Consider the following 15,782-nt stretch of genomic DNA (forward strand, 5'->3'; position numbering starts at 1 on the left):
CGAGGGTTCCCTTTTCTCTCTATCCTTTCCAACACTTCTTATTTCTTGTTGATAATAGCCATTTTAACAGGTGTGAGGTTGTATCTCATTGTGGTTTTGATGTGCATTTTCCTTATAACAAGTAAATTTGAGTATCTTTACATATATCTATTGGCCATTTGTAGTCTTCTTGGGAAAATAGTTCAACTCTGCCCATTTTATAATAGGATTTTTTTTGTTGTTGTTTAGTTGCATAAGTTCTTTATATATTTTGGTCAATAACCCCTTATTAAAGATACCATCTGCAAATATCTGCTCCTATTCGGTTGGTTCCCTTTTTGATTTGTTGGTTTCTCTTGCTGTGCAGAAGTTTTCTTGACGCCAGTCCCATTTATTTATTTTTGCTTTTACTTCCCTTGCTTTTGGGGTCAATTTCACAAAAACCTCTCTGGGAACAAGGTCCTTAAGGTTAGTAGTACCTATGTTTTTTTCTGTGTATTTTATTTTTTCAGGTCTTATATTTAATTCTTTAATTCGTTATGAGATAACTTTTGTATATGGTGTTAGAAATCTAGTTTCATTCTTTTGCACGTGGCTTTCCAAATTTCCCACCATTTGAAGAGGCTCTCCTTTTTTCATTGTATGTTTTTGGCTCCTTTGTCAAAAATTAGTTGACCATATATTTATGGGTGTATTTCTGGGCTCTCAGTTCTGTTCCATTGGTCTGTGTGTCTGTCTGCCAATACCATGCTGTTTTGATTATTATAGCTGTGTAGTATAATTTGAAATCAGGGAGTGTTATACCTCCGTCTTTGTTCTTTTTTATTAGGATTGCTTTGGCTACTCATGGTCTTTTTGGTTCCATACAAGTTTGAAGGGTTTTTTGTTTTATTTCTTTGAAAAGGGCCATTGGGATTTTGATGGGGATTGCATTAAATCTGTATATTACTTTAGGTAATATGACCATTTTAACTGTGTTGATTCTTCTAATCGATGAACACAGAATATCTTTCCATTTCTTTGTGTCGTCTTTAATTTTCTTCAACCATGTCTTGTAGTTTTCAGTGTATAAGTCCTTCATTACTTTTCTGATATTTTATTGTTAGTATATTGGAATGCAGTGGATTTTTGTACATTGATTTTTTTTCATCCTGCAACTTTATTGTGTTTGTTTATTGTTTCTAGTAGTCTTTTGGTGGAGTTAGGGTTTTCTATATAAAGAGTCATGTAATCTGCAAAAAGTGACAGTTTTACTTTTCCATACCCAATTTGGATGCCTTTTCTTTGTTTCTCTTGCATGATTGCTTTGGCTAGGACTTCTAATACTGTGTTGAATAACAGTGGTGAAAGTAGGTATCGTTGTCTTGTTACTGTCTTACAGGAAAAGCTTTCTTTTCAGCTTTTCTCCATTGAGTATGATATTAGCTGAGGGTTTGTTATATATGGCCTTTATTATGTTTAGGTACTTTTCTTCTATACTCATTTTATTCAGTGTTTTAATCCTAAATGGATGTTGTATCTTGTCAAATGCTTTTTGGGAGGTTTTTGATTACTATTTTAATTTCCTCACTGTTGGTTTGTCTATTTAGGTTTTCCAGTTTTTCGTGATTCAGTCTAGGAAGAATATTTCTAAGAATTTGTCCATTCTAGGTTATTGAATTTTGTGGCATATAGCCTTTCATGAGTATTCTTGTATAGTTCTTTATTTCTGTGGTGTCTATTGTAACTTCTCCTTTTCATTTCTGATTTTATTCGAGTCTTTTTTCTTTAATGAGTTTAGCAAAAGGTTTGTCGATTTTATCCATGTTTTCAAAAAACAGCTCTGTTTCATTAATTTTTTTTCTATTGTCTTTTTATTCTCTATTTCATTTAATTCTGCTGACTTTGGGCTTGGTTTGTTGTTTTTCAAATACTTTACAGTGAAATGTTAGATTGGTAATTTGAGGGGTTTTTGTTTGGTTTTTTGAGGTAGTCCTGTAATACTATAAAATTTCCTCTTAATACTGCTCTTATGGCATCCCACAAATTTTGGCATGTCGTATTGTCGTTCTCATTTGTCTCTATATATGTTTTGATCTTTTATTTATTTTTGACCCAGTAGTTCTTCAGTAGCATATTGTTTAAACTACATGTATTTGGTTTTCCAGCTTTCTTTTTCCAGTTAATTTTCAGTTTCATACCATTGTGGTTGGAGAATATGCTTGGTATGATTTAAATTTAAATTTATTGAGACAAGTTTTGTGCCCTAACATATGACCTGTTCTTGAGAATGTTCCATGTACACTACAGAAGAATGAATATTCTGTTGTTTGCACTGGAGAAGAATGTATATTCTGTTGTTTGGGGATGGAAAGCTCTGTAAATATCAATTCTGTCCATTTGATCTAAAATTCATTTAAGGTCGATATATCCTTACTGATTTTCTGTTTGGATGATCATTCCATTACCATCAAAGGGGCATTTTAGGTCCTCTACTTTAATTGTGGTTTTGTCAGTTTCTCCCTTTAGATATGTTAGTAATTCCTTTATATATTTTGGTACTCCCTGGTTGAGTACATATATAGATAGTTAAGTGTTATGTCTTCTTGATGCATTGTCTCTTTTATCATTGTAAATTGTCCATTTTTGTCTTGTTATCTTTTTTATCTTGAAAAGTAGTTTGTCAGATAAAAGTACAGCTACACTCACTTTTCTCTGGATGCTATTTGCTTGAGTATCATCTTCCACCCCTTCACTTTGGATCTTTCTCTTTGTAGTTGAGGTGGGTCTCCTGAAGGCAGCAACATATAATTGGGTCTTGTTTTTCAATCCATCCTGCTACTTTGTGTCTTTTAATTGATGAGTTCAGTCCATCTATATTTAGGGTGATTGTTGACTTATGGGGTCTTCCTATAACTATTTTATCTTTTGTTTTCTGGTTGCTCTGTGTCTCTATTTTTTCTTTTGTGTTTCTGTCTGTTATATTAGTTTGGTGGTATTCTATGATATTTTTCTCCGTATCTTTTTTTTTTTTTTTTTTTTGATATTATGTGTCTCAGTTCTAGATTTTTGTTTTATGGTTACCATAAGGTTTATTCAAAAGAAGTTTCAAATGTACGCTAATCCTTTTTCTTCTAATTCCATCTTATGTTCCTTCACCTGTACAAGTTCAGACCTTCCCCCTCCCATTTTATGGTTTTGTTGTCACAAATTATCCTTTTTTTGCTGTGCGTTCATTTCCAAATTGCAGAAGCTGTAGTCTTTTTATTTAAAGCTTTTACCCCCCTCAACCTTTATATTTACGTGTTTAATACCCTACTCTGAATAAGAGTTGCAATTTTCTGCTTCTGTCTGTTGTCATCTTACAGTTGTGTATCCTTTTGTTTTTTTGTTTCAGTTAGAAGAGCTCCTTTCACCATTTCTTGTAACGCAGGTTGTGTGGTGGTAAATTCTGTCAGCTTTTGTTGGTCTGGAAAAGCCTTTATTCATCATATCGAAAGGATAACTTTGCTGGATATATTATTCTTGGCTGGTGATTATTCTTTTTCAGTATTTTAAATATTTGATTCCACTCTCATAGCTTATAGGGTTGCTGCTGAAAAAATTTGATGAATCTGAAGGGTTTTTTAAATTTTTTTTGGTTACAGACTTCTTTTCCTTGGCTACCTTGAGAATTCTTTGTCGTTAATTTTTGACAGCTTTAATATGACGCGCCTTAGAGAACGTCTTTTTGCATTGAGATAATTAGGTGTTCTGTTCGCTTCTTGGTTTTGAAGGTCCAGCTCTTTTCCTAGGTTTGGGAGGTTCTCATCTGTTACTTGTTTTAATAGGCTATCAGTTTCCTTCTCCTTCTGGTATACCCATTATTTTTAATATTGCTGTTTCTAATGGAGTCAGATAGTTCTCGTAGAATTCTTTCAGTTTTTTAGAAAACTCAAGTTTCTTGTTCCACTTGAATCATTTCTGTATTTCTGTCTTCAAGATCATAAATTCTCTCTTCCATTCGTTCTGCTGTATTTCCTAAGCTCTTTAATTTATTCTTCAGCTCATTAATTGAGTTCTTCAGCTCCAGACTTGCTATTGGGTCCTTTTTTATAGTTTCAGTATTTTCGGTAAGGTACTTCTTTTGTGTATTGATTTTTATTCCTGAGCTCACTGAACTGCTGTTCTGAGTTTTCCTGTATGTCATTAAGTTTGTCAGAACTACAATCTTGAATTCTCTGTCATTTAAATCACAGTTCCAAGTCTTTTGAGTTTATTTTCTGGAGATTTTTAAGTTTCTTTCTGAGCTACCTTCTTACTTTGGTTGTTCATGGTATTTGATGGATTATTTCTCTCCCTGGACATTTGAGGCATTGAAATACTTTCTAAGTACTTGTTTCTTTTAACCATTTTGCAGGTTGATAATTAGAGGCCTTTCTTTGTTTCACAGTAGATGGCCCTATAGTGCAAGTTTTTGTTTTCTCTTACCTGCACTACTGGGAGTTCTGGGATCACTGTGGGGCAGTGTCCCCTTGCCTGTGGAAAATGCCCCATATTCCCCAACGAAGAGGGCATCCCCTTCATGACTGGGTCAATCCCTTTGGTTTCGGGGCACCTCTTATGTGGTGGTGATGTGTGGCAGGCAGCCTTGAGTTCCCAGTACTGCTTAACTGGAACCAGAAGGCACCAGCCTCGTCTCATTATCTGAAGTATCCCAGCTGCCTCTACCAGGGTTCTCCGTGATTGGTAAGGGAGGGGTGGGTGGGGGTGGGTAGGGTTGTGGGGGACTGGTTCCTGCATGTTTGGGTTTGTTTTTTCCACTGGGTTTAGCCACAATGAGTATAGGCTGCACTGGCTAGAATGTTGCTTCTGCCCCTTCACTACCGTGTTTTCCCAAAAGCAAGACCAGGTCTTATATTAATATTTGCTCCAAATGACACATTAGTGCTTATATTCAGGGGATGTCATCCTGAAAAATCACGCGAGGGCTAATTTTCCAGTTAGGTCTTATTTTTGGGGAAACATGGTACCTGATTCCTTTGCTGCCATGTCTGCTGGAGCTGAGTGGACTACAGAAGGGTGAGGAGGGAAAGGAGGGGACGTATTGGCATGTCTGTTATCAGTGTTTTTTATCCCCCTGGTGATGGTGGCTGTTTCATACCAGGCGCCACCACCCTGTACTGTTTCTCCCCTCATTCCTGGGCTCAGACTCAGTGTGTGCCGGCCACACAGGCTGGAATGCCGCCTCCGCCCCTTCGGTCTGCTGACTGGGGGTTGCAACCTGACCCTCCACTGTTACCGCTTTCCTTGGGGCTGTAGTCAACACTGGACTGCATCTGTGGCTCCCATCTCTGTCCTCCCTGCCTTTTCCCCTGCCTCCTCTCCCCCACTCGCCCCGTATGCCCACCTTCCGATGTCTGAATGTGCACATCTCTCACATTGTTGTCCAACTTAGAACTTTAAGGGGAGAGATCAAGAGGTTTTTCTCACTCTTCCATGATGGAGATGTCATTCCTGATGTGCATTTTAAAATATGATTTGATGGTTTATCATGGATAACTCATCATTACAAGAGATTTATCTAATTTAAAAAAGTGGCTTCATAACATTCTTCTGAACAGCCGAGAGGATTAGTTTATTAACTATTTCTCTATTAGCTAGCATTTTTGTTTCCATTATTTTGTTATTTTAGTACTAAAGTAAATAGCCTTAGAAGTAAATGTTTATGTCGTTATATCTTTAGCCTGAATTTTAAACCAGGATGTTGAATCATGGGGTATGCACATTTAAAATTTTACATGTATTAATACTTCCATGTTACATTTTTAAAGCTTGTGCCGATTCTTTCATTAACAGTGTGTGAATAAATGCCCATTTCTCTAAGTGGATGTTTTTAGCTTTTAAAATTGTTTTGAAACTTAAAAATATACCAAAATAGAAAATATATAATGTGCTCCCATGGGCCTGTGATCCCTCTAAATTCTCTACCTCATTTTTTGCCTTCACAAAGTATATTGTATTGGAGTGGATTCTAAAGTTGATATTATTTCGTCCATATGAAATATTTCAAATCTTTAATTTGCTCTAATTTGAGCAAGGGAATGGTATTTTGTTGTGTGGGTGCTACCGACACAGAATGCTACTAGCTGTGTGACTTTGGGCATTGTTGCCCGCTCGTGTGTGCCTCTGTTTCCTTAGCACTAATATAGTATAATGTACTGAACTCATGAGTTGTTAAAAAACAGTAATAGAGTCATTGTAAATTTCTTACTATAATAAGTGGCACATAGTAAGTACATAGTAAATGGTAGCAGTCACTTGTTCTTAAGGCCATCTAATGACAGAAAATGGTATAGGAAAAGGTTGACTGTCTTCCTAATTAGTGTAGTCTAGCACTAACTGTAAAAGTTCCCAAAAATACTAGTCTTACTAAACATCTTTTGAATTGTAAAACAGTTTGGGAAATTTTACATACTCTTTCTTGTTCTCATAATATCTCAGTATTCCATAATCTTTCCATTGAAAAATCTGTAGAATAACTTTATTCCACAGTAGTGTCTAATCTTTTTTCTCTGGAACAATTTATGTCATTCAACTTACTAACTTGAAAAATATTTATTGTGCACTTACTACTAGGTGTCAGATGCTATTTTAGGTACTGAGGATGCACAAAGAAACAAGATAGACAAAACCTCTGCTCTCATGGAGTTTAGAATTTTCATTAAATTTGAACTTCACTTGAGTTGTTTTCTTCTCATTCTGTACTATACTTTGATACTATTTCTATTTTTTTTTTTTTTTTTGAAAAATGTCAAGTGGCAAGTTACAAGGAAAGAAGAAATCAGGTTTTTCTTGTTTTTTAAGTAAATGTACATGCTTCATCTTGGAATGGACTGGACAATCATAACAGTCATCTTCATATTTTGTACTGTCCACTTTTGAAGTAATAGAATGGTGGCTTTGTCTCACGACAGTAGGGTACAGTATCATTAGGATGGGAAACTGTTTTGGATATATATTAGGACAATTTTCAATGACAGACTTTTTTAAGTACTTGTAAGAGATCTTGGACAGTTCCACAAATCATGATGTTGGACATTGGTTTTAACCACAAATTAATCTTTTATAGACAGTATCATCTTGCATATTAAACAAAGGGTAGCTTTTATGTATTGCTTTCTGGAAGTTTTTATTTATGAATACTAAGTTATAAAAAAGTAATATCCAAAGTTTTTACCCTGTTTTAAAATGTAAAAATGTGAATTTATTGATGTTATCAGTAATCTCTAGCTTTTTTTTCCATTTCTCTGTATGTGTAAGAATAGGCAAAAAAAAATTTATGTGAGTATGAACCTATTATATCTGCTGTATGGTAACTTTTCCATTTGTTAGACATCTTCCCATCTTACTATAAAAGTCTGCCTCTTTTATACAGTGGCATTTATGTGTGTATCCTAATTTGTCTAATATCTTGGACATGTAGACATTTTGGTCACATTTTTGTATGTATGCCTACGCAAACATTTCTATCAGTTCTGTGGAATAAATTCCTAGAGAAGGAATTGTTGCATTAAGAGATAATACACATCTAAAATTCTGAGATGTGTTATTTAGATTGCCTTCCAGAGAACCTATTGCAATTCATAGTGTTCAAAAGTACTTATTTATCCACAGTCAATTTACTGTTTTTAATCTTAGGATGAAAAAGTGTATTTTACTGTTATTTTATTTACCTGTCTTTAATTATTGGTTGAACATCTTATTTTTTGTTTCTGTTAAACTGCCTATTTGTGTTCTTGGTCCATATTTTCTTTTTGCAGTTTCGTGTTTTAGCTTTTATTTTTAAATGTTGAATTTACGTGAAATTTATTTTTATCTGGAGTATGTGGTAATAATTTTTTTCCCTTTGAATTGATGATGGGTGTTCCCAATAAAAGATGTCAATTTATAAAACACAGGATTTGGAAGTGACATTTAGTGTAGAAAAATTTTAATTAATAATTATATATAGAATAGGTTTAGAGATAGGTAAGCATTGTGTGCTGTTTGTAACCTTTTGTAGTAAAATTTTAGTTTTGCATTTTCTCCCACATATAATTGCAAATTTTTGCTTTTAGCCATTTTATATATATGTAAGATTTGGTGTAATGTTAACCCAAAAAAAAAAATGTATAGACACATATTTAAGGCTGAAGAATTCTTTGACAAAACAAAGCTCTTGCTCTTTTAGGAAAGATACATGTCTAGGTGACATGAAATAAATGATCTAGTTTGAAGGTTTTTTTCAGACTTAGAATAGTACTAATAATGCTTACTCAACCCCAGCAAATATATGGGTAATGATAGGGTGGTGGTTATATTTTCCACTTTTTAAAGTAGATGCGTAGTGCACATTTACTATGAAGTTAATTGAGAGAAAAAAATAACAAGCATTCATACTGACATGTAATTACTATACTTTAAAAGTCTAATGGCATTCAGTTACTGTGTTATAGCCATATTATGAAAATTTCAGGCTTACAACTTAAAAGCTGTCATGTTCGTTTTTATTTTGAATATAGTTTTCTATAAGTTTTATTTCTAACTGCATAGTTAGTGTACTGATATAATTAATACTGAAATCTTAAACCTGCGTAAGCTTTAGCAGACACGTTCATATTAGCGCAACGATATGTCTAAGGACTTTGCTCTCTGAAAGTAAAAGTATTTAAGAAATAGATAAATGTATACAAAGTATAAATACGTATTAAAGCTTCTTAAAATCATGTAGATTGAGTTGTTTTCTTTCAGTCTTAGAATATGCAAATTTTCTATTACTGTAGATTCGTATTTTATACTCTCATAAGTTTAAAAGCATTAATTGCTTGAGCTATCTATATTTCAGTTCCTCCTCATTTGTTAAATGAGAATATTACCTACTTTGTAGGTTTGTTTTGGAAAGGAAATGAAACAGTTTATAAAACCCTCCTGTAAAGCCTGGTACATAGTAAACAATTACTGGTGTCAGTGATGCTATTTAGATAAGCCACACTGGTGGGACTCACCCTTTTTTCACCACTGAACACTCAGTCACTGGGGAGAGCCCTTTCCTTTCAATATTACTATGAAGAATTACTCATCAATTTAGTGATGTACATTTTTAGCATTCAGTGTGGTGGTTGACAAATACATTATTCCAGTGATTTCTGCTTTTGAAAGACCAAAGAGTCTCTGTTCACTTTTCCTTCGATTCTATTGACATTTATTGAGTACACATGACATCAAGAAATAACATTGAGCTTTATGTCAAGAGAACTATGCATATGTAGTCATTATAATAACTAACACTTTTTCTCTTGCTTTGCATTAATGATTCTTACACTACCTGTGCAAACTTTGAATGTCTTCTATTTTAGAAGGTGGTGGACCCAGAAAAAGAAAATTATCTTCTTCTTCAGAGCCATATGAGGAAGATGAATTTAATGATGATCAATCCATGAAAAAGAAAAGACTGGATCATGTAAGTTATATTTGAATTGCAGTATTAAAATTAGCTACGTAAGCACAGAATTTGTTGAGTCTGCGGATATCAGACCTGAAAATTCACCCTAAATGAATCTTCTTTCTTCTCTCTCACAACCAAGTCAGAAAATCTGTCTGCATTTCATTTGTGACTGGTTTTGCTTTCTTTTTAATATATCCAGTATTAATTGCTTATCTGAGTTATAAAGTTAATTTTTAAAATATTCTAGTGATATAAAAATATGCTTTAAAGTTATATTTTATTTCATGAAAATTACATATACATATGGTTATACAACACTTAGGAAAAACAGCTGTTATCACCAGCAGCACCATTTCCTCTTCACCAGTGGCAACTACTTATAACTTCTCTGGATGACTCCTTTGTTACTTAACTGGTTATCTAAAAATAATAGTAGTTAAGTTTTTATTGGGTTACTCTAGTTTTCCATTAACTTTTACTTTATGGCTAGAACTACTAAGAGGCCTTCCAGTGAAACCAGTCACAGATCTCCCTGTCTCTGCATTCAGACAACACAATTTCTTCTTGGTAATGGAAATAAATCACCACAACTAACAAAGTAACCTCTTTCTTTGCCTATGATTTAGTGGTGTGTAAGAAGCCCAAAATAGCCAGGTGGCAATCTCTACTGTAATTTAATGGGACTATTGTTATGTCCCTGCATGGAAGCATTCTTCCCTTGGGAACGAATACTGAAGGGAAGTAAAAATCCTGTGAGTGGGTTTTTAGGCATCAGGAACAGCTGTAGTAAGAGAGTAGGCCCACATTTTAGTTTACAGACCTGTGTGTAATGGCTGTGGGAGAAATAGCATCATATGGATGGCTGATCCAAAGCATTTACCGTGCTTGTAGTACATCTTGTTGGACAACATAGCAGGGTTTATCTACAAGTTCACATTCTGGACTTTCACTAAGTGATACTACTGTGTGTAAACCAGCTGCTTCTAGGTGTTAAGGAGCATGGTAAAATCAGTGAGCTCCTTGGGCTTGAATCCATTGATGCCCTCATCTTCCAGTGAAATTAGCTACCTGGTCAGACACATGGCTGTGTCACAGTGTACTGTGACTGTGAATCAGGCTTTCCATATATGATGTATTAATTTCCTAGGGCTGCTCTAACAAAGTACCACTAACTGCGTGGCTTAAACAACAGAAACATTATCTCACAGTTCTGGAGGCTAGAAGTTCAAGGTGAAGGTGTCAGAAGGGTTGGTTCCTTCCGAGGGCTGTTGTACCTCTCTCTCCTAGATTCTGGTAGTTTGCTGGCAACTTCAGCATTCCTTGGCTTCTAGATCTGTCTTCATCTTCACATTGCCTGCTCCCTGTCTTTCTCCAAATTTCTCCTTTTATTATAAGGACACCGGTCATTAGATTAGGGCTCACCCTAATGACTTCAATTTTACTTGATAGTCAAGGTACTATGACTGAGGTACTGGGCATTATTCACCATATGTATTTTGGAGGCACAAATCAACCCATAACTGATAGGTAAATTCAGGCCCAGAGCAAGTTTCTCTTACAGTCTCTTCCATGATGAAAGGGGTCCAAAGTAATCAACTTCCCATGGTCAGCTGACTGAATCTTCCAAGGAATGGTGTTGTCATGGGAACTCATCATTGGCCTCTGCTCTTGGCAGGTTGAGTATTCAATAGTAGCAACAGACAGATAAATCCTGGTGTTGGAAAGTCTTATCGTGTTGATCTGCATGCATAGCCTCAACCCCTGTTTCAGTGACCATTTGTGTATACATAGACCCATTGAGCAAGCATCTGAGGGGCTATGATCTTATTGGTGTTCACAGAATGGATCTTGCCCACCTGATTATTAAAAATCTCCTCTACGGCAGATGCCCTTTGCTGAACATTCCTGTGGAACACTGTTACCCTTGCATTCTGTTCTCAGAAAAACTGCTGAGAAATTCAACAATGCACCTCTTCCCCAGACTCTGGTCACTGATCTTCCACTCTTGTTCTTCTCTTTAGCTAGTGTCCACGTTATATCATTGATCTGTACCTCTGGCCATCTCATTCTATACAACAGATACACTGTCCCAAGTTGTGCACAGGGCTACACTCAAATGGGGTTATATTATAGCAGTTGTTCACTTTCAGCTTTTTCTAACAATTATATAAACTCTTTGAAAACAGAGTTCAAAATTTCCTCCATTATCTGATCCTAAATAATTCCCCAAAGTGCTGTAGATGCTGGTTGAAGGAGGGGCAGCAGCAAAGCAGAAGTAGGTACTGTGGAGATCTGACAAATATTTGTACCTTATTATTTGTGCTTGTTTGTAACTTATTTGTACCTTCTGAACCAGCTCAAGTCCAGTCTAAAATACACCTTCTCCATTTCCTGCTGTTCATGCTCAGTTTTAGAATTGGGGGATCACATACCCAGATCACATAGCAGCTCAAGTCTGATGGTCACTTAATATCTCGTGGTCAACCATTGTGCTCCTATGAGGTCTGCCTGTCAAGCCAACAATTGCTTCACAAAAAGAGATCAGTCCGCTCTGTTTTAAAAATGTGTATTATTCCAATGCAGTAAATATGTTAGAGAACAATTTGAGTAGTATAACCTGAATTTTGCATTGTCTCTACAATTTTTGTCCATGACAAATACTAGACGAATAAAGAAAACTACACCCAGCTGAACTGGACCACATAGGAATACATAAAACGCACACACCTTAAAACATCTACTGGCTGCTTCATTTCACCCTACTTGTTATCCCACAAAGTTGTCTTTTACTGTTCTTTCACATCTATGATCTTTACTATTTGAAAAAAGCACTCACTTAGCATCCCAAACATATCTAAGCATTCTGGTTCAAAAATACCACGCAGTGCATACAAAAGGAAAGTTTAAAGGTTGAGGAGAAGCTTGAAGCAAATGTTTGGGAAGAAATGAGAACATGTGATATATATACCCTGAGCAAGGGCATAAAGGAATCCACATTGTCCCCAAAATAAAAGTCTATAGCTGGACCATCTTCATATGCTGTGACGTCAATAAGAACAGGTATAAAGAAATAGGAGAAAAGGAAAGGTGGTTGGTTGAGCATTTGGATTAAAAACCAAAGAGTGAAAACATCAGGAACGACTTTTTTTGCATGGATCTTTCTATACAAAGACCTGAAATGGAAATCACTATCCTTCACGAGGAGCTCCTTTTAGTGGTAGCTTTGGTCTTTTCAAACAGTGCTACCAATTCATCAGCCATCAACTGGCTCACAAAGCCTGCTTGCAGATGGGAAAGCTGCAAAAAATAATTTCCCATTGGTGATACAGAAGTAAACTGAAGGAGATGGCTATACATTGAATTAAATTTTCAGTTTTGAAACAGGTGTCTTATGAATACATGCCTCAAAGGATCCAAATGTGAAAGACAGTAAACACTCTAGGATTTAAGGCTTTGAAAAGTAACATTACTGTGATGTTCCATCCCAGTGCCTGGTACAGACTTGGAGCTAAAGTCCATAGTAGTTTATCACTTACCAAACTGAGCCTTTTAAAAGAAATAGCTAAAGTCAGCCCTGGAGTTCACTACAGGTATAGCAAAATTGGATGGACTGCCCAAATCTGCATTAATATTTTTACTTAATTCTTCTCTGTTATGGAGGAGTATTACAAAAACAAAATTCCAAAATGAAAACACTTAACCTTTAAAATTCTTATAATGCATCAAGGCTATCCCTCTACAAAAGCTGAACTGAAACCAAAACTTTTTTTTTCTTTTTCCTTCTTTTTGCCTCCAAAAACCACCTCTCTGATACAGCCCCATGATAAAAGAGTTATAACATTCATGGCTTACTATTTAAAGTGAACATTTAAGATGCTAATTGCTGTTGTTGAAGGTGAGAAGGCAGATATGGTTATGGAATTTTGGAAGAGATTTAACATCAGAACGGCCATTGCTTCCATTGTAGAAGCCTGTAGTGAGTGATACAAGAGTGTTACATGCTGTGTGGTGGAAAATTCTCATTGACTTGATTCGTGATTTTGAAGTGTTTAATCCTTCAGAGAATTTGTTTTTTAATTCAAAACAAGCTGTTTTGATTTTGATTTAGGGAAATAGGTTGGATTTGAAGAGGTTGAAAATGAAGGTGTTGAAGAGTTTCTTGGGTGCCATTCTGATTTCACCGCAACTTGAAATAGGTTGCTGCGTATGGCCATATAGATGCAAAAGATGATGGTGACGTTCATAAAAACCGGAAACCTTCACCATGACAGTGTAACACATCCAGTTACCAGGTGTTTTAAGAGTTATTGAAAGCAGTTGTACTGGTTTGAAGAGAATAGCTTTAATGCTGAATGTAGGAGAATCCTCCATGGCATCCCGTTGAGTTGGAAACATACAGACAACTTTAGTATGAAAGGAGGAGGCTAGCAAAGCAGCAGAAATGTATTGATTTATTTTTAAATTTCTTTTTAGTTTCAGCCTCTATAGCAGAGATAACACAAGTACTATGAGCCACACCCTTCTATAGATGATGTTACAACGTCCTGTTCATTTTCAGATAACCCTCCTCCTACCACTTCACAGTAGTAACTCACAAGCTGCAACCCTTCCAGTGCTAAATCCCCAAGCAAACTTCAGTTCATATTTATTGTAGTATTTATGCATATGTTAAACATTTAATGTGTGTAAAATCGTGCTTACCCTTTTTTAAGGTTCCTTTTTTTAATGTGTCACTGATGAAGTTTTTGAATGTTATACCTCTAACTGGATTGTTTTCAACACTGTAGTTTTTCTTTTCATGATTTTGCACAGCACAGTAATTTTGGGAAATGTGTATGTCAAGTTATAGCAGAATAGGTTGTAGTTATCAGCAGAAGCAGACTTGACCTTGCTGCAAAACCATGTGGGTCTGTGCTGTGATTTTCCTATTGGGGCTTGCCAGAGACTTTATACAACATCTGTATTAGCCACAGAGTCTTTGAGAATCATTGCATCTGCTTGCTGGTCATGAAGCCTAAGTGGCAGGGAAGCTTGTATTGCACTGGACCTACTTCAGAGCCCCATTCATAACTGACAGTCTTAAGGGCTACTTTGTGAACAGAGCAGAACACACCATAATGAAGTAAACCTTACCTCCAATATCTAAAGAGGCCAACCAAGTGTTGTGTCTCTTTCTTAAGAGTCAGGCATTGTGCAGCCATTTGTGTATGGTTTTTTTGTTTGTTTGTTTTTTTGGGGTTTTTTAGTGGTATTTACAACTTGCTCCAGATTGGACCCCCACAGAAATCTTGAAAGTGGTGGGCCCAGAATTTGAGGGTAGTGATTTCCCACTCTTTGACATGTATGTATCTTACTAAGGCCATTGAAAACACTTAATTGCTTCTGCTTATCAAGTCAAGTCAATGTGATATCATTAGAGTAGAGGCACAAAGTGATATTATTCTGTGGACTGTACAGAACTATCACAGTCCTTGGGTACTGTACTGTGAGAGAGCAGGAGAGTTACCGTAGTCCTGAAGACAGTGAAGGTGTGTCTATCACTGATCTGTCCCAGGTGAAAACAAATTGCTTCTACTTATCCTTTCTAATTGGGACAGAAGAAAAAGCATTTGTCAGATTGATAACTGCATGGTTCCATTGATCTGCTCCAGTAAAATACCATATCTGGTATAACAGCTGCAGTTGGGGTCATCACTTGTTTGTTTATGTTAGCCTAAAATAATTCTCTGAGGCCCATCCAGCTTTTGTCTAGGCCAAGGAGGCAGGTTACATTGGGATGGGATGGTGGTGTCGTTTTTCTGCATTTCCTTCAGGAATGGTGGTAAGGCTGCTGCTGCTGCTGCTGCTTGAGAGGGGCAATTCTAAGGACTTGGATTTGGTATTTCCTACAACAGCCCCTACTCCTTGAGTCATGGACGTAATAGAAATTTCTGCCAATGTCAATTACGTCTATTCCAACTCTGCATTCTGGAACCAGAAAAATAACTGCAGAACTGATTCATAACCCCTGGGCCCACAGAGACAGATTTGGGCCCAAATTCCAATCACCTTGCATTTGTAAAGCTCTGGTGTAACCACGGGACCACAAAAGTATTTTCAGTCACAGAGATTAGCAGAGCTGGCAGAAGTGTGGGATCTGAGAGCAAACAGCAAATGATAGGAACACTGTCTACTGAATGTTTAATTTGTGCTATCACATATTTGATTACCAAAAGATATTTACTGTTTTCCAAATATTTTAACTTTTTTTTTATTGAGGTGAAATTCACATAGCTTAAAATTAACCATTTTAGAATGAACGATGCAGTGGCATTTTGTATGTTCACAGTGTTGTGCAGCTACCATTCCTATCTAGTTC

General features: G+C 36.0%; 1 protein-coding gene across 4 annotated transcripts in view; it reads left to right on the forward strand.

Moving 5' to 3' along the window:
* Nucleotides 1-15,782, forward strand: part of SMARCAD1 (SWI/SNF-related, matrix-associated actin-dependent regulator of chromatin, subfamily a, containing DEAD/H box 1) — an 85,447-nt gene that overhangs the window by 30,045 nt on the left and 39,620 nt on the right. For 2 of the 4 annotated variants that reach the window (XM_033106255.1, XM_033106257.1), the window contains exon 6: nucleotides 9,336-9,439. In XM_033106255.1, the coding sequence (XP_032962146.1) occupies nucleotides 9,336-9,439 (104 nt within the window). The remainder of the gene's footprint in view (nucleotides 1-9,335; nucleotides 9,440-15,782) is intronic. The other 2 variants (XM_033106259.1, XM_033106258.1) reach the window with 1 other exon arrangement.

The sequence above is a fragment of the Rhinolophus ferrumequinum genome, chromosome 5, assembly GCF_004115265.2.
Source record: "Rhinolophus ferrumequinum isolate MPI-CBG mRhiFer1 chromosome 5, mRhiFer1_v1.p, whole genome shotgun sequence".
Classification (NCBI taxonomy): domain Eukaryota; kingdom Metazoa; phylum Chordata; class Mammalia; order Chiroptera; family Rhinolophidae; genus Rhinolophus; species Rhinolophus ferrumequinum.